The 25,779-nt window shown below is 40.6% G+C and overlaps 1 protein-coding gene across 7 annotated transcripts in view; it reads left to right on the forward strand.

The window, feature by feature from the left end:
* The first annotated feature begins 477 nt into the window (after positions 1–477).
* The window catches only part of MBTD1 (mbt domain containing 1), a 52,182-nt gene continuing 26,880 nt past the window's right edge, over positions 478–25,779 (forward strand). For 4 of the 7 annotated variants that reach the window (XM_044419953.1, XM_044419950.1, XM_044419954.1 and 1 more), the window contains exons 1-11: positions 478–606; positions 6,949–7,150; positions 9,889–10,028; positions 12,279–12,393; positions 12,996–13,081; positions 21,730–21,847; positions 22,032–22,166; positions 22,511–22,599; positions 23,174–23,408; positions 23,714–23,769; positions 24,637–24,741. In XM_044419953.1, coding sequence (XP_044275888.1) covers positions 586–606; positions 6,949–7,150; positions 9,889–10,028; positions 12,279–12,393; positions 12,996–13,081; positions 21,730–21,847; positions 22,032–22,166; positions 22,511–22,599; positions 23,174–23,408; positions 23,714–23,769; positions 24,637–24,741 — 1,302 coding nt within the window. In that variant the 5' untranslated portion in view covers positions 478–585. Of the gene's footprint in view, positions 607–6,948; positions 7,151–9,888; positions 10,029–12,278; positions 12,394–12,995; positions 13,082–18,886; positions 19,145–21,729; positions 21,848–22,031; positions 22,167–22,510; positions 22,600–23,173; positions 23,409–23,713; positions 23,770–24,636; positions 24,742–25,779 lie in introns of those variants that run through there. The other 3 variants (XM_044419952.1, XM_044419955.1, XM_044419957.1) reach the window with 2 other exon arrangements.

The following is a 25,779-nucleotide window of genomic DNA, read 5'->3' on the forward strand; positions in this document are numbered from 1 at the left end:
CTCCCACCGTTTATTTTTCCTCATAAGAACCGCTCTCTGGGTGGGTTGTTCCACTGCTCATACCATGGTGGGGATGAAAACTGTTTTGTTATTTGTTTTGCATAAACAACAGTGTTGTTTAACACCGCCTTGAAGCCGCCTCGAGTCAAGGTAAAGTAAGAGAGTACATCTGAAGCATCGAGCGAGTTACGATGATCGTCCTGACGCCGTGACTCCAACTACCTTACAGCCCCGCGTCAGCTTCCGCACCCTCTTCCGCATTATAGTTCAGACCGTTCGCCCTGCACGGCAAGCGAGGACGAGCTAAACAGCAAAGGAGCCAATCGGAGCGCGCCGAGGGTTGGGGCCGTTCTGCGCGTGCGCATTGCGGTTATGCTAATGTTGTTGATATTCTGAGGCTAGGAGTTGAATGTCTTTTCTCTCGCTCTCTTTCTCTCTCCCCTCATTAAAGTGAGAGGCTGAACTTTCTTCCTCCTCCAACCTGGCCCTGCCCCTCAGAAAGGGGAGGGGGGAGAGTCCGGGGGAGGGGGCCGAGCCGAGGGGGGGAGGGGGCCGTAGGAGGCATCCCCTGCCCGTGAGGGCCTGATGGAAAACACAAAGGACCTGGTAAGTAGAGCAGAGCAAGCCCACGGGGATGCCGCGGAGTGGGAAGGTGCGGCGTGGGGGAGAAGCCTGGCCGGGCTCGCTTCCCGGGGAGGCTGCCGCAGGGGTCCCAGCGCCTCGGCGGCTGCGGGAGGAAAGGCAACGCTGTGGCGGAGCTCGGGAGCGGAGCTCGGTCCTCTGCGCACGGGGGCAGCGGAGCTCGCCTGAGTCCGGCTGGGAAGGCAGCTTCAAAAGGGAACTGGCCAGCGAGAAGGTCGGGCGGTCCGCGGCGGAGAGCCTTCCCCCACCGCCGCCTCCCTTTCGTCCGGGCACCATGTGAAAAGTGGCAGGCACTCGAGAAAAGTTAGCTTGCTTTGTGTGTGCGGAGCTCGTCTAAATGCCACCGCGCCGCTTTCCGTCCTGTTGCCTGCCGTTTCTACGATGCGTATCCACGAAGGAAATCGGGTCTCTCATGTTGTCTTTTACGTACGCTACTCCTGCCTTGCCTCTGAGTTTATTGTCAAAAGCTGGTGTGTGGAGAGGAATACTGTGGGAGTCATTCCTCTTGGCCTTGCATAACAGCTTGAAGAAGCATATGTTTCGCAGAGGAACACTCGACAGATATAGCCAGCAAAGATTTCTTTGAAGTGTACTTCATTTGGCTACTTCACAAGATTGCAGAAAGTGGTGCTTAGAGAAAGTAGAGGAAAGGTTTAGGTTTTACTGTCTTTTTTTAAGAAGGAAAATGTAGTAACTTGGATTCTTAATAAGTAGGAAAAGTCTGCTCTTGCTCAGCCTTTTTATCTTCTCTTCCTTTTATCATTCCAGTCTTTTGTCTTCCAAAACTTAGAGGTTTCTGCAACCAGCTTTGTTGCATACAAAAATGCTGGAGCAGAAAAAGAATGAATCAGACTTAGCTTGTCTATCGTGTATGCCTGGATTCATTTTAAAACACCCTGAATGGTTTTCTCCTCTCACAGGAAGCACTTTTAAAAGTGAACTTGAAAAAGAGGTATTGAAAGAGAAACTGTCAAATTAAGATACAGGGTAGACTGGCAAGATGCCAGCTTCATTGTGTAAATTATGAAAGACATAAGTTTTTCATGGTATCCAAAATAGACTGACTATATCTGCATTTCTGCATTTTATTTGCTAGCGACATTCTAGTGTTGAATGGCAGTGTATGGTTGTATTCGCTTTTATTAATGAGTGGTTAAGGTGTGAAAATGTGGGTGTTCTTATGCAAGACTTGGGCTTCATTTAAATGTGTGTGAATTTAAACCAAATTTCAGTTGAGATTATGTGGTTTTTAATGCTGCAGATACTGCAGCACCTTTCGTTTCAATTGTATACCCTGTGTAATTTCCTTTAGGGTGCAATCCTATACATGTTTAGACAGGAAAAGCATCCTAAACTTTCAGCATTCCTTAGCCAGCAATGCTGGTAGTTGTAGGACTTTTTCTGTCTAAACATGCATAGGCTTGCACCCTTATTTGAAATGGTTGTGGCTTTGCTCTGCTTGTTCCTTCCTTCCGTAATTGCTAGTATGTACCTGAGAGAGACTGAGCTTTAACAGTAATTTCTCATCTTTTTCAAGGTGTAAGTCCTGCCCTGTTAATTTGCCCATTCCCCATTCGGCCTCTAGTTTGTTTGTTTATTTATTTATTTATTGCATTTTTATACCATTCCTATAGCATGCCATGTATTCCAGAACATTTAATGTGGCATCACTATTGTCTTGAGGTGTCTTTTTCCTTAATAAGAGGACCAGTAATTGGAAAACAAGTCTTCTTAAAATACAGCTTATGGATAGCAACAGGAGAGCATTGTATATGTTCTTGGCCTTGTGTTATTTGATCTGAGGTGGTATTTAGGCCCAGCAGACCCAGTTAGTGCCCAGTTTGAACTAGATTTTCTATTTAGAACAGTCCCAGGAACTTCTGTAGTGCACTTTGGTTCTTTGACAGATACGCAGAGGTTCCTTGTGTTTTTGTTGATGTGGAGAGGTTTCACTAAAGAAGTTCTGAAAATAGTTGACAGCACATGTTATAAATCAACTACATTGTGTCCTTTGCTCTGCTTGTACTAACTAGCAGTACAAGGAGCAAGGCAATACATGATAGAATATTCTGTCAGTCCCATGGACCAGTCTTGGAACCTGCTGCCCTGAAAATAAGTGTATAGGATGAAGACCAATAATAATAGATCTAGTGCTAACATTGTTGTGCTGGCTTATCAGTTGGCTGGTACTGATATGTGGCCTAGAATCATTACATGAAGCTCATATGTGATATGAACTGGACAAAAAGAGCTGTGAAGAAAGCATAGCTAGAAATGGCGTGTCTCTGTGACATCCCAAATGATATTTGATCAGTATGAAGGTATCCTTGTTAAGATGCATGAATAATATTTGGCACTACAGCAACTGTGTATCCTGAGGTTGTAACTGAAAAGCAGTGAATCTGAATGGATGAACTGTTGCTGCTCTGGTATAAACCATCCCGTGTATCGCAGTTCCACATACATATAGAATTGAATGCTAATACTTAAAATGTATATTCCTCTTGTCAGTTCTAATATGTTGAACTTGAGATTACAAGCAGCTTGGAGTGAGGGTTGTTTGCTCTGGGGAGCCAGAATGAGTAATGCTCTTCTGTCTGAGTACATGCTTGATTCCTGGAGCATTCAACTTTAGGAGTGAAAAAAAGCTAGTCTTTGATCATCATAATTGTTCTTAAATGGATGATAATGTAGTGTATAATTAGGTGCTAAATTCTAAAGTGTGGTGTCAGGATTCGAAAGTGGGTCTGGGACTCAGCTGATCTGGGTTCTAGTCCCATCTCAGCCATGGAGCTGACTGGGTGACTTGGGGCCAATCACAGACTCTCAGCCCAACCTACCTCACAGGGTTGTTGTTGTGGAGATAACATTGAGAGGGAGTAACTAATGTAAGCTGCTTTGAGTTCTTAAAAACTAAAAAAGAAAAAGGCAGGATATAAATCTAATAAATATTTGCCCTGGTGCAATCAGGTGTCCTCCATCCTTGATTCAACTAAGCCTTGAGACACAAAGGCTTATGCGCTTTCACTGTAGAGAGCAAGGGGCAGCAGTGTGTTTGCCAGCACAGCTTCACACCCTGCATTGAAGCTCCATGGAGTGGGAAGGAAGGAGGCTGTATTATCGTTTGCTTAGGACTTTGGCCCCAGCCCCCTCCCCTCCCTAGCCTACTCCTTTAGCCGTCTCTAAGGCTGATTTCTGATCTCAGGGAGATGGCTTGTGCTATTATTTTTTAATGTCATCTGTAAGGGAGGCTGGGTGAGGGCTCCATGTTTGGAGTTCCAGCTCTGAGGTTGCAGGACTTCTGGGCTGAGATGCCAAATAATCCTGCCTCTCCCAACCTGGAAAATGAAAAGAGGTCATGGGATTGAACAAAAAACTTCTATTTTCTCTTGTATGCTGTTTTGATATATCAAGTATATGGTATGATCCAGAAGGGGCATTTCTTCAGTAATGATATTCTAATGTGGGCACAATTTGTCCCATTGTGTAGTGCAGGCATTCATACAAAAATTTTAAGTTTGTGGTGCTTGCATATTTTATGATGCTTCTGTCAGTTGCCATGGAAATGTTCCTATGGCAAATCATTAACTGCATTAATAGACCAAGCATCAAGAATAAGTGAAAGAGAAACATATGAGGGGCTAACTGTGCTTACCTGACAAAAGAGGACCCTTAACATTGTAAACAAGAGCAGTTGTACCTTATTGGAAATGGTTTTTCTCTAGTTTTGGTGTGAATCCAAAATACCGCAGTTGTAGTGAGTAACAGGGAAGTTCCACTTTTTTTCTGAATCAACTTGAAAAAATGAGCAAGTAATGAATATTGCTTTGAAAACTCCAAGAAAACCCCTTTGGACTGTTTCATGCAGAGTTCTATTTTGCTAAAATTTTGATTGTATTCCATGGAATATAAACTCTCCTGAGATGAAGAGTTCCTACCCCCAGCAGCTCTCCAGCTTCTAAAAATACTAAGCAGAGGGTTGAAGAACCTTGCTGAATATAATAGGATTTGGAGCAGAAGGACAGAGAGGGAAGAGGGATTCTCAAAAATCAGAACACTTTTTCCTCATGCTTCTGCCCTACATTTTGGAGATCTCTTGTCTCCTTCAGATCCCCAAAATTAAACTCTGCACCACAGTTTAACCCATTTATTATTATTCTCCAGCTGTATGTGTAACATTGGGGGAGGGGGCTGGAAGAACTGCTGTGGTGGGAGCATGGAAGTCTACTTCTGTCAGCCCCATTGCATGCACACAAGTCTGTATCCAACCTGCTATCTGGAGACTTCTAGGTAGGCAAAATGGTTAAACATTTTACAAATAGTGTCAGATACACTATACTTGTAATATATATATATATATATATCTCTTTGAACTCTGCAAGGACCACTGCGGACTTCTTCACATTTAATAGATGACTTATTCCCCTGACTTCAGTATTTCCAAATTTTGTGGAAAAGCTGGAAGAACAACGGCTGATTCCTTGTGAAATGAGAAAGTCTATGAAATTACGCAAGACTTCACATTTTGGTTAGTCAGATTCCTTGTGAAACTAATAAGTCTATGAGACTTATTTTTGCTAACTTCCCAGAGAGTCTTTGGCTATTGGTCAGTATAAAAATGAAATAAACAAACACTGTGTCTGGGTTCACATGACACAGCAACCCATCATGGGTAGCTAGTTATGGTGTACTGTTGTGTCATGTAAACTGGGATGGTTTCCCACTGGATGGTTAGTTGTAGGCAACTAGCCACCTTGAACAATACATGGCTTGTTCTAGGGGTTGCTAAACCCACAATAGGTTGCTGTTTTGTCTGATCCTGGAAAATGATCCCATTGTAGGTCAAGGGAAGCAGAAAGCTAGTGACTCAAAGAGTGACCAGAACCCTTCAACACTCCTGCTGACTTCACCCTTGCCACCACCAGTGACAGATGTCCACTGATGTTGAAGTTGCCCTTTGAAGCAGCTGTCACTGGCTTGCCCACCCCACTCTGATCACAATCTCATTTTGGCTGCTCCTGCTTTCCCATTTTCTTTTGGATGCTTTATATGAAGTGTTCCAGTGATAATCCCTTCAGAGTATCCAGATGGCACACTGGATTTGCCCCCATTAAGTGCTGTCAAAGTATAGGAGGCAACATCCATATATATTGACCAAACAAGGCTGCAGATGTGTTACTTTGCACATGCCCGACAGCTGTCAATTGGCAAAGTGGCAAAGGTATGTAATCCTCTAGTTTTGTAGGATCGCCCCTCCACATTCTCTATACTTTCTCTAGCCTCTAGGTACTCTGGAAAGATAAGGTTATATACCATCTGTCAAAACAACTCTATTTAGCCCTTCAGAAGCCCTGCTTAAACAAAACCCTTTCTTTTGACATCTGTTAAAAGAAGATGCCTATGAAAAGGGTGGGCAGACTGGTACATCTTAGATTACCTTGAGACTAGAGGAAGTGTGGAAAAGGTAGAGGCACTGAAAACACTTAGGGCAATCCTACAGAACCAAGGGATCCTACCCAGAAATAGGGAATGTAGTTGCTACCCTCTTTCATTTGCAAAGGTCCCCTTGGGAGTTTGCTTTCCTCCTGACAATTACTGTTTGACAGCTCTCATCTGAAAATCTAAGTAACAGATTAGCTTATTTGCAACCTTGCTTGTCCATGTGCATGGATGTTGCCACTTGCATTTTGACAGACACTTACCAAGACATTGACAAGGCAAGAATTCACATTTTGGTTAGCCAGATTCCATAGATGTGCACTTCTGAAAAAGTAGTAATAAATATGAAACAATCTGCACACAACTGTGGTGCCTAAACATAATTTTTTAAAGTGCTGCTTGGGCTCTTTGGAGGGCCTACCCCGGGAGGCCTTGCATGAATGCTCTGAGAGAGGAAAAAAAGATATAAGGTATTGGCTTTGACTGAAAAAGGGGTTATAACTGGAGAGGGGAGATGGGACAAGATGTCTTCAGCTCCCTGCTCCCTTGGGACTGTGGTGGGAGAACTGAAGGGGAAGAACAGAAGGGACCAACGCATGGGGAGCCTATACACCATATGGGTTATTCATGGGATGAGTTACAGTGTCCTGTGAACTCATTCTGTGTGTTCCATTGAATTCAACAATATGAAAAGGCTGGGAATGTGGACATTTTTAGGAAAAGTTGAATATAATTTTGTTATCTTATGCTTAGTAGTTTTACAAGACTGCATCGCAATACTGGCTTAATAGAACCTTGTTAAAATGCTGACATATCTTTCATAACTTAATATTCAGAGGTTTCAGTATGTTTCATTTTTCTCTTTAGACTGAACATCCTTCACGGTCAGAAAGGAAGAGGCGTGACTCATTCGGGATGTTTGATGGTTATGATAGCTGTAGTGAGGATACCAGTAGTAGTTCTAGCTCTGATGAGAGTGAAGAGGAAGTTGCCCCTTTACCCTCCAGTCTCCCAATTATCAAGAACAATGGCCAGGTCTACACCTACCCAGATGGCAAGTCTGGCATGGGTAAGTAAAAAGGCTTGGGGTGCAATGATGTGCATGTTTAGACAAAAGAGAGGTCTACAGCCCCCATCCCTTCCATGCTGGGGCATGCTGGGAATTGTAGGCCTTTATTTTTGTCTAAAAATATATAGGATTGCACCTTTCATAAAAGTTTCAATGAAAAATTAAGTGTTCTTAACTTCTACTTGGATATTAGTTGTTTAACCAGAAGCCAAAGGTTGTTGTTGTTGCATGTGTGAGTCTTTATTTGGGAAGACAAATCTGATGCCAGGTACTGTGGCTAAAATGCTTCTCATCGTGAGCACAAGTCCTGTTAAAATATGAATTTAATGCATTTGGTTTTACATAATCAACATTTATATTTATATACTTCAGTACAATTTTGTGGGAATTCTCTGGATTCCAAGTTATATTTAAGAGAACGGATGTTGAATATGCTTGAAAACAAAAGATATTGGTTATCATCCCAATTTGGGAGCAAGGAGGCAAGATAAAATGGGGGAAGCGGATAAAATTGGGGAAGGGGAGTTGTGTTCTTGAATTGAAAGTGTAAGCTGCTAATATAACTAATTTTGGAAGAAATGGGTGTTCCTAAGTACTTGATCATTCTGATGTGTATCCTGTATTGTGGATAAGATAGGAAAAAATATGGAGAAACAGAAAGGTTTCCTATAGGCAAAGACATCAGACAAGGGAGCATTTTATCTCACTATCTGTTGAGTCTGTACATAGAACTTTTCACAAGGTGAACTGGACTTGGATCAGAGGAAGGAGTGAAAATGGGTAGAACATACCTCAATAGCTTTAGATATGCAGATGATACTATATTATTGGTAGAAAGTAGCAATTAAATTAAATTAAATTAAATTAAATTAAATGACTGCTGATGAATGTGAAAGAGGACCATACCAAAGCAGGGCAACAGTTGAACATTGAGAAAACAAAAATAATCACTGCAGAAGAATTACACAGCTTTATTGTCAACAATTAAGAAATTGAAATTGTGAAAGAATATGCACATCTAGGAGACCGCAGCCATGAAATTTAAAAAAAGGCTGAAACTGAAGCAATGAAGAAACTAGAACATATCAAGTGCAAGGAGATCAAAACCACAATCATCCATAGAATTGTATTCCTGGTAACTATGTATGGGTATGAAAACTGTACAGTGTGGGTCCTCAAACTACGGCCCGGGGGCTGGATCTGGCCCACCATGGCCATTTATCCGGCCCACCTCAGAGGTTTTAATGTGCCGCGCGCCACCGCCTGCCTCGCCCCCCATGTGGGGAGGCGGCAGCTTGCTCGCGAGGAGATCGTTTTGGACTCACTCAGGGAATAGGATCTCCAAGCGAGCAAGCCGTTACATCGTGCGCCCACTGCTGCATCGTAGCACGTTCCTGCCCCCACCTTGTCTCACCGCGCCTCGCCTCGCCGCGCCCCCCCACCCCCACCTTGCCTCCCCACCATGCCCGCACACCCTGTCCCTCACCTCAGCGCGTGCGCACCCATGCACCCCACTCCCGCGCCGGCCCGTGCCTCCCCGCCAACACCACCTTTCCGGCCCACGCCCAGCACAGGCACCTGTCAACTGGCCCACCAGGCAAAAAGTTTGAGGACCCCTGCTATACAGTGAAGAAAGGTGACAGGAAGAAAATGGGTGAATTCACAATATGCTGAAGGAATGAATGCCTTGGACTGAGAGAAAGATGAACAATGTGTCTTAGATCAAGCTAGAACTTTCCCTGGAAGCAAGAGCGGTGAAACTGAGGCTATCGTACTTTAGGCCATCACGAGAAGGCAAGACTCACTGGAGAAGACAATAATGGTAAGGAAGGGAGAAAGCTGTAGAGGATCTCACCGACTGTGAGATGAAGTGATTCCATAAAGGAAGCCATGGCCTTGAGTTTACAAGGGCTGAGCAGGGCTATGAAGGACTGCACATTTTAGAGGACTTGTATTCATAGAGTTCTGTAAGTCAGTCAACTTGTTGGCCCATTACAACAGCGAAATATGATTGCTGTTTTATGTTACACTGAAATATTGTACTAGGTGATAACATTTTGCATGTTAACATACCAGCTAAATTCTATTTCCTGCTTACCTCTCCAAGTAAGAAAACTATTATCAAATGATTTTCATGTGTTATGGAAACAAAGGCTATGCTTGCTTTTTATACATATGACTGCTGGTGGAAGAAATTTCTCTGTTAAAAATCACAGCCTTCTGTATAAGAGGAGGACATGGATGCTTTTGATGAAATGTAGCAATTGGCAGCTGTATACAAAGTACACTGTTACTTGTGCAGTATGAATCCACATTGTATACAACAATGTGAAAATGTACTTTTAGCCCTTGAATCAGCTTTTCCTACATACATATTATAGTGAGATATATAGATTCAAAAACATTTCAGTGTGCTTTCCTTTTAATACAAAACTGCCTTGCAAATCTTTGCCCAGTCTCTCTAGTAGAAATAAATTGCTCATGAAAATCTAAAGAAAGCAGAAAATAGAATATAGTGTAGTCTAACATTTATAATGGCCTATTCAGTGTATGCTTGATTAATACCTAGTGGGCTATGCATATATATGTCTTTGCTGCTAAATTAACTTTATTTACCAGGATACAGTTTGAATAGATTTACTTTCCATGTGTATTGCACAGAAAAATCAACTATGGTAGTCAGTGTAATATTTTGTGTCATAGTTTTAATGCATTGGCTATCTTTCTTCCTTTCTTAGCCACCTGTGAAATGTGTGGAATGGTTGGTGTCAGAGATGCCTTTTACTCTAAAACCAAGCGTTTCTGCAGTGTTTCCTGCTCAAGAAGTTATTCATCGAACTCAAAGAAGGCCAGCATTCTGGCCAGACTTCAGGTAACGGTACAGTCACAGTTTTATTACCTTCATTATAGAAATAAGAGTTTTACATTGTTTGCTGAGCCTCAAAACAATGCATGATATTAGCTGCTTTTAAGTAAAATAGAACATCTTAACAGCTGTATGGGATTGTTCCAAAGGGTTATTTAAGCCAGTATTTGGTTTCTGAGGGTGTCCAGTCCCACCAGTAAGGCATAAAGACAGCAGTCCTTCTGCATTTATCACTAGGATTCATGGTAAGCTATCTCTGGACCTTCTTTCTAAATATGCTGATTGATAGTTACTGGATATCTTGTTCCATAGATATCTGAATCAGTGGCCGTTACTAGATCTTGGAAAAACACTGCAAAAGCCAAGTCATGATTTGAAGGAAGAAATTTGATCTTTTCTGTTCTGAACTGAACTTACTGGCAGTTTAATTGGATGTCCAAGATTTCCACTGTTGTGTAAGAGGGAGAACTTTTCTCTCCATGCTGTTCATAATTTTGTAAACATATCTTCTTTATTTTTTCAATACAACCCATGCATCTTTATGCAAAGTAAACTTAATTAAGGGCTTATTCCCAAATAAACGTGCATAGGGTTGGAACTTTATGATGCAATTCTATCCATATTTAGACTGAGAAAAATTCTACAACTCCCAATATTCCCTAGCTGGCTTAGTTGGCTGTAGGATTTTTTTTTCTGCTTAAATACATGTAGGATTGCACCCTTAGTCATTTTGGTTATGTTAACACTTCAGCAACTTAGTCTCAAAGCAGTGCTTTCATTCCTGCAATGAAATGTAATCTCCTTTCTTACAAATTGCTACATTGATATCACAGTGGTGTATATCAAAAAACTTTAAGCACAGGCACTGGATATATTGATCAGACTGAAGGAAACTAATCACTAGTACCACCTCTACTCCCCTGTAGAAGCTTTACAGCTCAGTAGTCCAAAGATTTGAATGGTCCCTAGAAAAAGTTAGTAAAGGAATGGGAATATTCATGTTGGCATTACCTTGTGACAGTTATAGTATACAAGGAAATATGCGGAATAGGTATAACATACTTTGAGGAATAAATGTAGAATGAGTAGAGCTGCCATGTACCTAAATTGTTAAATATCTTTGTAGTAGCAGAATACTATTTTTTTTTTTCATCTGAGAGTAACTGTTAAGTTTGAAAGATTAGAATTACTAATTTCACTGCTTTCTCTTGAATCCAATGTTCTGGGTTCTCAATCATACTAAGTGTTCATAGTTTTGTTATATTGACCTATGCTGAGTAACATAGATTTTTGTATTTTAAATTTGAGTGGTACTTGCTATTTTTGTTCCTAGTCTCTAACGGTTCCTTAACAAAGTATAAGAAATATGCTATGCCCTCATAGCTTGCCTAGCCCTTTTCTGAAACAAATGATATTGTTGACCATATTTTGTGCCAGGATTCCATGAATTAGCTGTGTAACATATGGTAAAGTTCCTATATCTTTCCTGTTTGGTGTTCCTATTTGTGGGGTTGCTCAACTGCCATCTGACCATGATAGATTTGAATGCTTAAAGAAACCCCACATTAATGTTCAGACAAAACAACTCAAGAGTATAGATCAAATCTCAGCTTGTCATTGAATCATGGGTTATTGTGTTGTGTGAACCCAGCCATTGTATTTAACCCATGGTGAGGCTGTAGCACATGTGAAGTGCATGTGGCTGTTACTTGATTATGCAATCCCCACTCAGGTCTTGTCTGGTTATGCAAACCCATTGAATATGGTTTATGCATTGGTTAAATAAGCCCCTAATAGCCCTGGTATATTTAGGGTTATGCCAGGGTTGTTTAACCTTCACATACGCCACATGTTTCAGAGTGGTACAACACAACAACCCCGAGTGGAAGTTGTATAGGCCTTGTGGTGCCTGTGGGTGCCAAAGCTCATTGTGGCATAAATAACCCACACTGAGCCACAGCAATTTATCTGAACCTGTTTTTAATCAAGCATTTATTCTAACAGAGATAAATGGATTTGCATTCAAACGTAGAGCAATATTTAGTCAGTCGATAAATTGAAGATTCCTTGCTTTCCACTAATACTTAACTGGAAAGTTTGCTTTGTGCTGGGACTTAGATCAGAAAGCAATTTTTTCAACTATCTTGCTTGTTAAAACTGTAGTGTTTCATTGCATTGTGCAGTAGAGTAGCAGAAGCAACACTTACTCTAAATCTTCTGATGTGAGTTTGAAAAGACCTTATTTAGCTCTTGTTGTTTTAGGGAAAACCTCCAACTAAGAAGGCTAAAGTGCTACAAAAACAACCTTTAGTTGCTAAATTAGCTGCATATGCTCAATACCAAGCAACGGTACAGAACCAATCAAAGACTAAAACAGGTAACATGGGTATTAACTTCTTTGAGGAATCATTATGGGGATAAACCTCAGCTTTTTCAGCTGTGAGAATGAATTTCAGGAGAATTGTAAGATTTTTTAAAAAACCAATCATTTCCTGAATAAAGAGGGGGTGAGTTTGATGAACGCATGTGTCTGCATGTTCATCCAATCCTTTGACAGACTGCTAAGGAGAAAGCATGCAAAGGGGCTTGACCCATGAACATTGCCTCTACCTTTTTAGCTAATATTAAGGATCGGGCAAGCATTTTTACCTGATCAGATTGGGGGAAGGGGGTAGGATTCTTTCCCATCCTGCAGCATCTGCATGTCTGGATCAAGTAGTTGTCCTGTGTGCCCTGAGGGCAAAAGATATATTCATTTGTTCAGATGGGCTCATTTGTTGGAGGATCTTTTACATAATCTTCCATATTCTACAGGGGCAAGGGTTGTCCTGCTGGCTTGTTGAAAATTTTCCTGCAGTTCTGTCTTTCACTGATACCCCTTCCCAATCCCACAGACAATTGGAGAAATGTTTCTAATACTGAATATATATATAGCAAATTACTTGTGCACCCTGCTAAATAAAGTAACTCTCATTCTAGCATCAGTTCCAGTGGAAGGTTTCAATTGGGGCAACTACATCAGTAGCAATAGTTTCACAGCAGCTCCTGTTAACTGTTTTAAACATGTAAGTATGTTGCCTTTGTTTTTAATATTTCTAGTAAAAGCTGTGAAATAGTTACAGTATAGAATTTATGATCACATTGGTCCAGCGCCATATTGAATTCACATCTTGGATTTGAGAAATATGGTTCCTGTTAGTTTGAAAATATGACGCTTCTCCTACCTGAATGCAAGGGTATGAGTGCAGACATTTTTACAGATCTAAAAAACAGTCCAGCAAGCTTTAACTCCAAACAGGCTCTGTGCTATTCAGTTTAAGCAGTAGCTGTCAGAGCTGCTATTGCTTCAAAGCAAGTTTTGGATGTGGTTCTTGATTGCATTCATATAACTTCTTTCTATAGTACTTTTAAACCCCATTGACCTTATAAATAACCCAGTTTGTCTACCCAGTAGAGAGTACCGCTCAGTCCTATGAAGCAAAGTCTTTCAAATTGCATGTAGCTTCCTTCTAGACCAAGTAAAGCTCTCTGTTATTTCCCCGCAGAAGCAGGTGGAGTTCAGAAAGAGCATGTTTTTCAGGTTAATCTTGCAAGAAGGAACATGTTGTAATAAATTACTTTGTCATTAGTAAGGTGCATTGTATAATAGGCTACATAATGATAAGGTAGTTCCTTTTCATTAGCAGAGATCAAGAATAACATAGTTTTAGTAGAAAATTGTCCAATACAGCTCCAGCAGAGTTCCTTTTGGAATTATATCAAATGACATTCTAAATCACATTGGTTAGAGCCTGCCAGTGAGTTTACTTCTTTCAGGGAAGGAGAGAGGTGACTTTTGCAGAAAGATCCTGCAACTGCTTGTTCGCCTCCATCTGCTCTGGAGGACTGGGGGATCTGTTTTGTGGGGGGGGGGGAGGTGGGGAAAGGACTGCTGATAAAGGAGGAAGTTGCTAAAAAAAGAAAAAAACAACAACAACCTTGCATCCCCACTTCTTCCAGAGAAATCCATCACTAGATCTAAAGCCTTCTGTTTAAGAAAGGCATAGTTAGGTTGATATTTGGGCTATATTTTTTTAACACTGTGTGAAGAGCCAATTTTATCATGAATACAGCAGGCTTGAGAGGCAGTGGTCAAGTTGAGGAATGTCACTTTACTCTGTCATTAACAAATTACATTAGAATCAATACTTAGCCAATCCCATGATGCATTTTCACTGCACATTGTGGTTGCTAGTCAGAAAAAGTAAACATGTTAATATCCATGAGTAAATGAAGGAAGAGGAGATAAAATAATAACTCAGACTAGATGTCTGCTGTTCCTTTAGCATGGAGGCATGACCAAAGCAAGACACCTTTTTGCCTCATGAAAGTTTGTTGCTGCCTGCTTCTTTGCTTTGTCTGCTTGTCCTACAAATGATCCCTCTGGCGTGCATTGCCAGTGACTTTAGGCATGTTGAGAGTGAGCAGGCCAAATTCAGCAAGTAAGGAGGGTATGGCAGTAGCGAAAAGACAAATGATCGCTTTTGGGAAAGCAGAGGTTTCCAGCAACATGTGTGCGTGTGTGTGAGAGAGAGGGTGACTGTCTTGCTGATTGGCTGGCTTTGATTCTTAACTTAAAGTTGAAGTGATCTATATATCTGTGGACTGTGGAATTATCCTATGCAGGTCTTGCAGGAATAGGGTTAAAAAAGCATCCATTAAAAGACAAAATGGTAGAATTGCCTTCACTTAGTGCCTGAATGTTTCTATGGTATGTGCAAGGGAGTGCGTTTTTGTTTTGGCAGAACATTCTGTGCTTTGCTTCCCACAGAAAGAAGGCCCCAGTTCTAGCCCTCGGTTATGAGAAAAGGTGGTATATGTTTAGCTAGAAGAAAAGTGTGAGCTGGGACAAAGCACGCTTGAAATACTCAAAGAGCTGTCACACAGAAGAGGGTAGACTACTTGGCCTCTCGTGTCCCTCAGGGTAGGTCTAGAGCCAGTCGACTGTCCTAATGGGGGGCAGTTTCAATCTAACATTAGGAAGAACATCCAAGTGTGAGAGCAGCTTAGCGACAGAAGCATTTCCTGTAAGTGATGGGCTTTTCCCTCTCTGGAGGTTCTAAGCAGATGCTAGAGAGCATCCCCAGCGGCTGGCTTTAGCAATGCATTTCCTGTATTTGTTAAGGGACGAAAGTATACAGACCCTTTAAACCCCAGTGACTATGTGAAATTTATGGTGGTGGTTAGCTGAGTGATAATTATGGCTGTGCACAAAGACTGTTCTCCCTCCTCTTCTCTCTGTTCCCCCATGTGTTACAGGCCTTTTACATGTGTTAAAGGCTGGAGGAGTAAGCCATGCTATCCCAGTTGGGAAGGCACGGAGAAATTCTGTGGTGGGAAGGGCATAAAGGTGAGCATAAAGGTGAGCCAGTTTTCGGTTCATGGCTGTTCACCTAGGCAAAACTGCCACATGCCCTAGGGAGGTCACTAAGTTATGAGGTCTGATGGGTTTTTCATCGGCATTTTGCTTTTGGTGAATCTGAAAACCATCTTTGAACATATACTGGTGTATATTGAGCCATAGAAAATGTAGCCATACCCATGAGGAGAAAAAAATGGCAGTCACATTTGACTGTTCAGTTGCCCATTTGGTGCATATCTGTAATATCATACATTTTCTGGGTTCTTTTGCTTTGGTCCAGTATTGGCTGATAACCATTCGTATTTCAAAGGCTTATTCTATTTGTCAGTTCCCTGCTTTGAATGGTGAGCAGCCATTGGGATTATGTTCTGTTCTCCTTAATATAATGATTAATATCAGAGTATAGTAGCTATTTTAAGAATCTCTGTGGAAGCTAAATGACTCTCAAGTAAGTAATGGAGACACGTTGCATTTGGAAACTAATTTTGAGGTATTCCCTAAATGGGCCAGCACACTAAACACAGCTATGCAGGCAGCAGTGAGCTGTTTTGCAAGGTACTATTCTGATTCACTTTTGCGTATATCTGTTACTAGTTACTTGATTGATTGTGCCAGCCAACTCTGTCCTGCTTGAACCCTAGCTTCTGTGCCTGAGGCCAACTAGTCATGCCTTATGTTCAACAATCCACCTCCAGAGTTCAACCACTTGTAAATTAGCATTCAAGGCTACTCCTAGCAGCTGTATGTCATGGAGAAAAATAGCCCACTTGCTTAGACAGCCCACCTACCACCTCACAAATATAAATGACTATAGAAATCATAGGTTGCCCTGCTGCATGTATATCAAAATTCTGTCTTGTAAATAACATTTAAGTTTTCTACAACAGATTGAAAATATTTTTATTGCTGCCCTAGCACTGTTAGGTCAAATCAATGGGTCAATTTGTTCTGAGGAAATCAAAAAGTCTCTCATCTACATTTTATGCTTTCTCCAGTTCTTGTCGTTATAGAATTGCGTAATTACTATTAACAGTTTTCATTAGTCAGCTTAGTAAACGTTTTTCATCTCAACTGTTTTGCTCTACTGTCCCTTCCAGCAAGGGGTTGGAATGTTTTTTTTTTATTTATTTATTGAAAGCTTTTCTATCCTGTCCCCTACAGAACATCTCAGGATGGCTTACAATAAATAAGTAGAATAAAACACCCCTACAGCATCTGACCATAATATACTAAAACCCCAATTAAAATCAATGAAACATTAAAATAACAGGAAAATAAAAAGGGTTTTGCCTGACACTGAAAAGAACGTGCCAGTAATGTCAGTGCCAGGCAAACCTCTGTGGGGAGTGTATTCCATAGTCAGGGCACCACTGCAGAGAAGGTTTCTTTTCTATCAGCTGGCAAATGCAGTCCAGTAGATCAAGATCTCTGGGCAATAACCAGCCAGAACGCGGTCACTTTTTGTTCAGCAAGCTGACTTGACCATATGCACTAGAATGTTCACTAATAGTGGTAGGGTTGCTGCCATTGTTCTTGAAATTACATTTTAAATCAGTCCACCCAAAATGTCACAAAAATGTGCAATGAGCTCTCATCAGGAAGAAGAGAAAAGTCCACAACTTTCTTGGTGTCCAGGAGCACCTTTTATCAGCTTAGACTGATTTTCCTGCTGCATCCCTACTTGGACGAGTGGAGCCTTGCCATGATTATCCATGTGCTGGTAGCCTCTCGCCTGGGTTACTGTAATGGGCTCTACATGGGGCTGCCTTTGAAGACAGTCCAAGCTCTTCAATTGATCCAAACTGAGCAGTACAGTCCTAGAGAGTATATCATGCCTGTCTTCTGCCAACTGCACTGGATGCCTTTTATTGCCTGGGCCTGATTCAGAGTGCTTACACTAACATACACAGCCCTAAATGACTTGGAACTAGGCTATCTAAAGGAACACCTGTCTCCATATTTTCCTACCAGACTGCTTAGATCAGGGGTCCTCAAACTTTTTCCTAAAGGGGGCTAATTGACAGGTGCCAGCAGTGGGTGCAGGTCAGTGAGGGGGTGGGGTACACACATGTGCAGGGGAGGGGGGAAGCCACAGGGCGAGGCGCCACCTTGCTCACAAGGAGATCATTTTCTCCTATTGAGTCCAAAACGATCTCCCCGCGAGCAAGCCATGCGCCCATGCATGTGCCCAGTGAGTGCAAAACCTGTGGGGCGGGCTGGTTAAATGGGCATGGCGGGCCTTAGTTTGAGGACCTATGACTTAGATTTTCAGTGGAGACCATCCTTCATGATCCTCCTGCTGAAATGAGGGGGAATTGGCAATAAAAAGGGTTTTCTCTTTTATCACCCCCTCATCTTTGGCACACACTTCCTAAAGAGGTGCAACTGGCACCCTTGTTATTCTCTTTTTGCCACCAAGTAAAGAGTTTTTTATTTAGTACTTATTTAGTTCTTACTTTTAGAGCTATTGTTTTATTTGCTTTTTGCTGGTGGTGTTAATTGTTTTTATTGTTCATTTATCCTCCAGTTTCACACCTATATTCATTGATTTTACACTGTTTTCAATGGTATTGTTTTACTTTATTACAGTTATGTTGTTGTTTCTGTTTTTTGTGAGCTGCCCAGAGAACCTCCGAGCTATGAGGAGGCAACAAATACAATAAATAAATAAACAAGCAAACATTTTGCCTAATTTTGAAGCTCTTCTCTTCTTCTCCCATTCCCTGTTTTTTAACCACCTAGGCTAATGAAGAGTTTTCGAAAACCCAAAAGCTTGTGCAGTCTTTTGTGGCTTTTTGGTTGTCCTAGTGAAGGTATTACCCAACAATTGTTTTTAGATTTTATCTTTCCACAGGCCAGCATAGCTACCTTTTTTCCTTGTGTATTAGAAATTGCATAATTGGAGAGCATAAAGCTATGTAAAAATACTTGTGAGTAAACAACGTTGTACATAATTCAACTAGTTTCTGAGTAAATGTGCTTTAGAATGCAGTATAAATCAATTTCCAGGTTCAACATGTTTAAACTAAGCAGTTACATAAGGGATATTCTTCCCTTTTTCACTAGGTGGCACTGATGTGTTTATCCACCTTTCCCTTCTTTTAATGCAGATACAAATACTCTTAGAACAAAGAAGTTTGTGAATTTAACAGGTGCAGTGGACTTTTTGTTTGATTCCAAGGAGCAGCTTCACCTGTTCATCACCAGCTTTTCCCAATTTTGAGAAGTGGTGAAGTTCACTTACCGGGGAGGGAGAAGCTGCTCTTGAAAAAAGGAAAGTACAAAAGCTTGCTGTGTATCCCCATTTGGAGGGGATTCTTCATTGTGGCCACTGCATAAGCAAAAGGTAACCAAGCATCACTTACCCCCTGTTTGGCCCACTGATAATCTGGCACCAAAGCTGTATTTGTAAAGTCTTCTAAAGTCACTTAGGCCTGGAGAAAAAAATTATGCCAGGCAATTTTGGCACACCAAGGAAAGGCAGGAGCAATACTTAGCTGTGCCCGACAGATAAGGGTCAGCCTTTTTTTGGGTTGGGAAGCCCACTTACATGAATCTGGACCTCGCCCATCAAGACCTTCCTGATTGCAACTTACCTTGCAGGGAAGGCGGCTGTCCCTCACAGATAATTCCTCCAGAGTGTGCGGTGGATCAAAGTGGTGGCCAGGCAGACCTTCCTTTTATTGGGAAGGAGCCGAGGTGGATGCCTTCTTCATGAGTCTGAAAGGTAAACTTGTTCTTCTCTGTACGTTTATGGTTCTGCTAGTAAACATAATGTGCAAGAGGAGACAGTATGAATATACTGTATACCATCATTTCAGCCCACAAGATCCATACCCATTATGGCTTTCTTCAGAAGCGAGAGCCATATGGATTGGTGTAGGAGGAACTAGCTGAACCGCTATCTTCACAGACAAGGACAAGTTTAACTTTCTGCTATACCCCTATACCAATCCACATTCTTGAAACCTGGTGCATCAAACTGTTGAATTGACTAAAGAGAGGAAAAAGAACAGGAATTTGAGCCAGTTGCGTGAGAAAGCACAATTAAATGAGAAACTACTTTCACTGGCTCTCCCAGACACACACACCCAACAACACTTCTGAACCTGAAATAAAAGCAATGGTGAAGCTGGTCTGTTTCAGATGTTTAAAAAGGATCTGTACAGACTTTGTATCAACAGTTCTTTTTCGTGTGCATGACATGTGGTTAGTTAAATGCATAGATCTAACAATTCAAAGTAGTCCAAATAATATGTGAAAAACAAATAGTGTTGAAAGCTAGGAATGTGAGTACTAAATAGCAAGGTTTTGATTTTTAAATATAATGTCTAATTGTTGTCTTAAAATGTGGTCTGTCTTAATGTTTTGTTTAAGCCTCTTTTGTGACCCAAAAGAGGGTCATCTAGAGTAGAATGCTGTGCCTGATTAAAGGACCACGTGGAAGTCAAAATGCTAGAAATGATTTTAGCTGTGTAACAGATATTTGCATAGCAGCTTTCCCCTCCCCAGGTTTTGCCCTGTAAGAATAAAACAGGAATGTGGGGAAAAATTGGAGTATTTCACTATTCTAAAAATTTGCAGTGAAGATAGCAGTATATCTAAAACAACATGTACAGTTGTCAATAATTTTATTACATCTTGCCTAAATCTGCCCTTCTGACACTTCCAGGTCAGCTTATCATCATTATTACAATCATCACTAGTAAATATTGATCTCCTTTTGTGGCAGCCATTATAGTATTTTTCATGTATCTCTTGAACATGTTTTCACAGAACAGAATTGCTTCTTTCAGCTTTTATAATTAATTTCTGTTCTCCTATATTTTTAAAATTTGTGGTAAAGTTTTACACACAGTACTTCATCCAAAAAGCAATGAGAGGTTGAATGGTTCAACAGCAATCAAATAATAATATCAGCTGATGAGATGGAAGCCACCTCTTCTAAATATTTTCCAGACAGCTCAGGAATTCAGAGACTCGGAAGCTTTACTAACAGGATTGATTCTTAAGTCATCCTCCATTGCCAGATGCTCTCCATGGTGAGAGAGAATTCCACACCAGAATAGCTTTGTTCACTGCCTGATCTCATGCTTCCTGGAAACATGTTTCAGTATTTCAGTCTAATGTGCTGGAAATCAATTTAACTATCAGTCCAGTCTTATTGGTCAGGATTTTGTAGTGCAGTCCAAGCATGTTTACTCTGAAGTAAGTCCCATTGAATTCTGTGAGCCTATATAATAAATATTTCCCACTGCAATTTTGGATTATTCTATCTTTTAAATTGGGTATAGTTACTACCAGGTTTGTCACTTCTTAGCTTGTATGTCAGAAAATAAATATACCATGGTAAAGTGCTTGTTAGGGAGTAAGCTCCATTGAGATTAATGGGATTTACTTCTGAATGAGCTTGCATAGAATTGTACTGCTAATCTCTTTAAACATTAGATTTATCCTTTTCATTTATGTTACTCTTATGTGTAAATTGCTGACTTTGCTGAAAAAGTAAAACTAGATCATTCTGGAATTGCTTGCTTGGATATCTGTGTTGGCTGCAAGCAGTCGGCTGCTCTATTTTTTCCTATCTTCTCAGACATACATAAAAATAATAGATTTGTATTCTTGGCTTTTGCAAAAATAGCGAACTGATGTATATTTTTTCTGGTATGTATACTCTTTATGGCATTGCTCTGCCTCAGTGTAAAAGATTGTTCTGTCACCTTCAAAGGTATATTTCATCAGACCTTTACAAATTAAATTCATTCATAATAAAAAACATTTTAGGTATAACATTTTTTATTTGGTCCTATATCCTTCCTTCCCCTTTGATTATTTCATTTTGTGCAGTAGTTACAATCTGCAGATAATCCATATCTTATCTTCACTGACTTTTCTGTCAAAATTGAAGTCATTTGGTCTGTATAAAAGAACTGGAACCAAGTACTAATTCCCATATCCTGGCTATTGCTAGCAAATAGAAGCTACCCCAATCATTTTCTTCAGACATCAATTTTAGGAAGAAGGCATGTTACCACAAACCATTAATTCAGCAAGTAAAAGTGAAACACTAAATTTTAATTATGAGGCTACTGAAAAATAAAATAAGCTTCACTAGTCATGAAGGGGGGAAGGAGAGGTTCACTGTTTTCAGCAAAGGTAAGACATGAAATACTGATTCTACAAGCAGTAGCTAGATAGGTTATCCAAAAGAATATCTGCTTGCTATTTTAAAATAAGTATCGATATGTATTTTTACAGTTTTATTTCTAACATGTAATGTGACAGTTCTGTTTTTTTCAACTTGCATTGCAGGCACCTATGGGAACTTGCTGGGGTGACATCTCAGAAGGTGTGCGTGTAGAAGTTCCTAATTCAGACTGCAGTCTACCTACCAAAGTCTTCTGGATTGCTGGGATTGTGAAATTAGCAGGTCACTAATTTTGTATAAGATCATGTATCTGAAAATATAACTGTCTAGAAACTAGCCCTGGAGAGAACTTTCAGCATCAATTCCCATTTTTCTGGAAGCCATGCCAAAAATGAGGGTGGTTGATTTATATACGTTCCTTCATTAACAGTAATATGAATCAGCATGTAAGCTTGCTCTCTTTCAGGTTACAATGCTTTACTAAGATACGAAGGCTTTGAAAATGATTCAAGTCTTGACTTCTGGTGTAACATCTGCGGTCTTGACATCCATCCAGTTGGTTGGTGTGCAACCAGTGGGAAGCCCCTAGTACCACCTCGATGTATGTAAACTTATCTTAATTTATTTCATCTCTATATCTCCCTGTAGCCAAAGCACTCTGGGTGGTTCACGAAGTTTAAAATATATCATGGAAAAAGCATAATCTGGCAGTGATGGATTATGATCTAGATGATCTTTATTCATGCTATGCAGTGTATATTAAATATACGAAGATGCTTGGGTCTTACTCATGAAATTACCAAAATCATGACTGTACCAGGATAACAGATAATGCATCTGGATTATCACTTGGAAAATCTTAATGTTGCTCAATGATTTGCAATACAAGTGCTTCTTACAGTAATGAAATGGCTAATTCTTGCTACTCTCCCCTAATGTTAATAGCTATTCAGCACAAATACACAAACTGGAAAGCTTTCCTGGTGAAACGACTTACTGGTGCCAAAACTCTTCCTCCTGATTTCTCTCAGAAGGTAAGCCTAACTAGAAGAAGATAGACAAGCAGTGGTGGGAAAATTAAGGGAGTCCAGGGGCACTTTTTATTCCTTTCATGGGATGTACTCCTGCCCCACCCTGGCAAAAAACCCCTAGCAGTTTGCTGCCAGATTTCAGCAGGAAACTGCTTTGCAAGAGTAAACAAGAAAAATGTAATCAAGTTAAATGTGTACTTTTTATCCTTGGGTAATTATTTGCTTCTGAAATTCAGCAGCAAAATGCCACATTGTGTCAACATTGATTTTGCTGGCGCAGTGGTGTAGCACAGCAAGGACTATATGTGGCTTGAGGGCCATGTGTTGTCCATGCCTGCTTTTGAAGCTTGCTTTCAGTTATGTTTGGGAATGAACTGGGAGCCGGTGCAGTTCTAACAGCAGTCCCCTCTGTTGGGATGGATGTCTTACTTCTCATAATCTCAGGAAGCAAACTTTAATTGGGAAGTTCCTCGTGTTCAGGAGCAAATTTATATGGTCATTATGGTATGAAAAGAATGTGGAATGTTGCATTTGGAGATGCATGCATATTAACACGATGCAATTATTTTTTTTTCAGGTGTCGGAAAGCATGCAGTATCCTTTCAAGCCTTCTATGAGAGTAGAAGTAGTTGATAAAACACACCTCTGCCGAACACGGGTAGCAATTGTAGACAGTGTAATTGGAGGCAGGTTACGATTAGTATATGAAGAAAGTGAAGACAAAACAGATGACTTCTGGTGCCATATGTATAGCCCACTCATTCATCCCATAGGTTGGTCTCGAAGTATAGGACATCGTTTCAAAAGATCTGGTAAGCTCATTTGACAAAGATGGGGCTGAGTGAATAGTACCACAGTAATCTTTTTAGATAAAGGGAACTTAAATAAGCACGTTTTATGGGATGTCATGCTTGTTTCCAGTGAACACACTAAGATAGCACACTATTGCACACCACTGTTTTCAAAATTAGTGTGGGATTAATATATTCATTAAGCTAGGATTAACATATTCATTGGTTTCATCATAAACAGTGGGATATTTATTTTTTGGAGGGATTCTATATTTTAAGTAGAAAATAAGTCAGAGTCACAGTCTTTTTATTTTCCTTTCTTGCAGATATCAGCAAGAAACATGAGTCTCACTTTGATGCACCCCCACATTTATTTGCTAAGGTATTACTGTTTTATATGCAACTTGATTTATAATTCAAGGAATTTTTGATCTGCATGTGGATGTGAGAAGCTAATAGTCAAGAGTGCATTATTCACTAGCCTCCTATGCTCTGACCTGTGAGGAGAGGTAGCATTTGGTAGTCTGTTGTGACCAATTTACATGACAATTTTGTTTTGTTACATTTTAAATCTGCACCGGTAATCAGAGTTCTCTTGGCAGATGACAGCACTTAAAAGACTGAAGTACAAATCATTAAAATAATAAAATGCAGTACCAAAGAAAAGCACAGGAACAGTTAAAACAGCCATAAAAACTAGAACTTCTGTGCAAGCCTTCTGGGCTTTTAGGATGTTTGGGAAAGGATCTTCTTAGTACTGTTGCCTTAAGAAGTGCATTTGGTGGTGTCAAGAGAGAGGGCCTTTTTGATGGCCATTCCTGGGCGCTGGAATTTTCTGCAAAAGGAGACTAGGTTGGTTCCCTTGCCAATGTCTCTGTGCTAATAAGCAAGGGCATTTTTCTTCAAGCAGGCCTTTGGAATGTACGAGTAAGTAGATCTGTTGGGTTGGCATTATTTGTATTCTGTTATTTTTCTAAATTGTATATTTAAAACATTTGTAGTATGTTAATTGTTTATCTAATGGTAAGCCTCCTTGAGTGCTATTTTCTTAGTAGGAAGCTCTACCCCAGTTGAAATAGATGTTGCAGTCCTTCAGTAAGGTTTTATATGCACGTGTAGGCCCTGGTAGGTATATGCGAAAAGAAGATCATGAGATGTTTTAGCCACTTTTGTTGCAGTCAATATATTTTATGGATTTGCATTGCTCCTACATTTTGCCTCAGAAGGATATTTACTTTGGTTTGTTTAGGTAAAAGATACTGAGTCAAGTGGAGAATGGTTCAAGGAGGGGATGAAATTGGAAGCCATAGATCCATTAAACCTTTCTGCAATATGTGTGGCAACGATTAGAAAGGTAACATATATTTGGAGGATTGGTGGCGGAGGAAGCCCACGTGACCATTATAGTCCTGCATTCATATTTCAGCTGAAGTTAATCAAGATTTTTTCCCTCATGGTTTAATTTATGTAAATAAGTTAACTATCCCACCACTGCTTAACAGCGGACTAATTCCATGTTTGCATTATAAAAGTGTCCCTGTATAATAATGCTGCATGACAGTTCTGGTCAGTTTCTTAACAATTAGACCCAGTTCACATGATCACTGGCTTCAATAAACCATGGTGTTTGATGGGCACCATTTGCCTAATTACCTCCCTATGTATGGTTGCTCATGTCGCCTGAACCTAAGAGGCATGGTTTGTTGGACCAGGGAAAATCCTGGAATAAACCAAAAACTGGCCATGGGTTGTCTCCAGGTTGTTTCCTTCTCCAACAAGCCATGTTGCCCAGGTTCAGGTGACACAACAAGCTGCATCTAGGTGGAAAATCAGGCAAATTGTGCCTGGCATGTGTTATGGCTTAAACAAGTCATGGTGGTTGGTTTAAATTGCAGTGATCATGCAGGCTGGGCCTAACTGTTCAAACAAACGAATAGAACTAGAAATTAGTCTGTGAATTATTCACACACCCTTGCGAAGTGCAGTTTAGAGCCATTTCTAAAAGTATAGGTATATTATACTCAAGACAGGTATATGAGTATATTATAGTACCTGTAATGTTTGAGATAGAACTCTGAAATTTTAACTTGTCTTTTTCAATAGCATTGAGCCTACCCCAGTCACAAAATATAGTTATGATTTGGGTACACTCAACGCTATTGTTCCCTGGAAACCATCAATGTACTTGTAATACTCCGAATCCTTTTATACATGGTTTTATGATTGGTCTGGGGGGATTGCACACTCTCTTATCCATAGGTTCCTAGACTATGGCCTGGGGGCTGGATCCGGCCTGCTATGCCCACTTATCTAGCCTGCCATGCCCATTTGGACCCGCTGCGGCCACCCCATGCGTGCGCCGCCACCCACCTCACCCCGCGTGCAAGGAGAC

The sequence above is a fragment of the Varanus komodoensis genome, unplaced genomic scaffold, assembly GCF_004798865.1.
Source record: "Varanus komodoensis strain SLA01 unplaced genomic scaffold, ASM479886v1 scaffold11, whole genome shotgun sequence".
Lineage (NCBI taxonomy): Eukaryota > Metazoa > Chordata > Lepidosauria > Squamata > Varanidae > Varanus > Varanus komodoensis.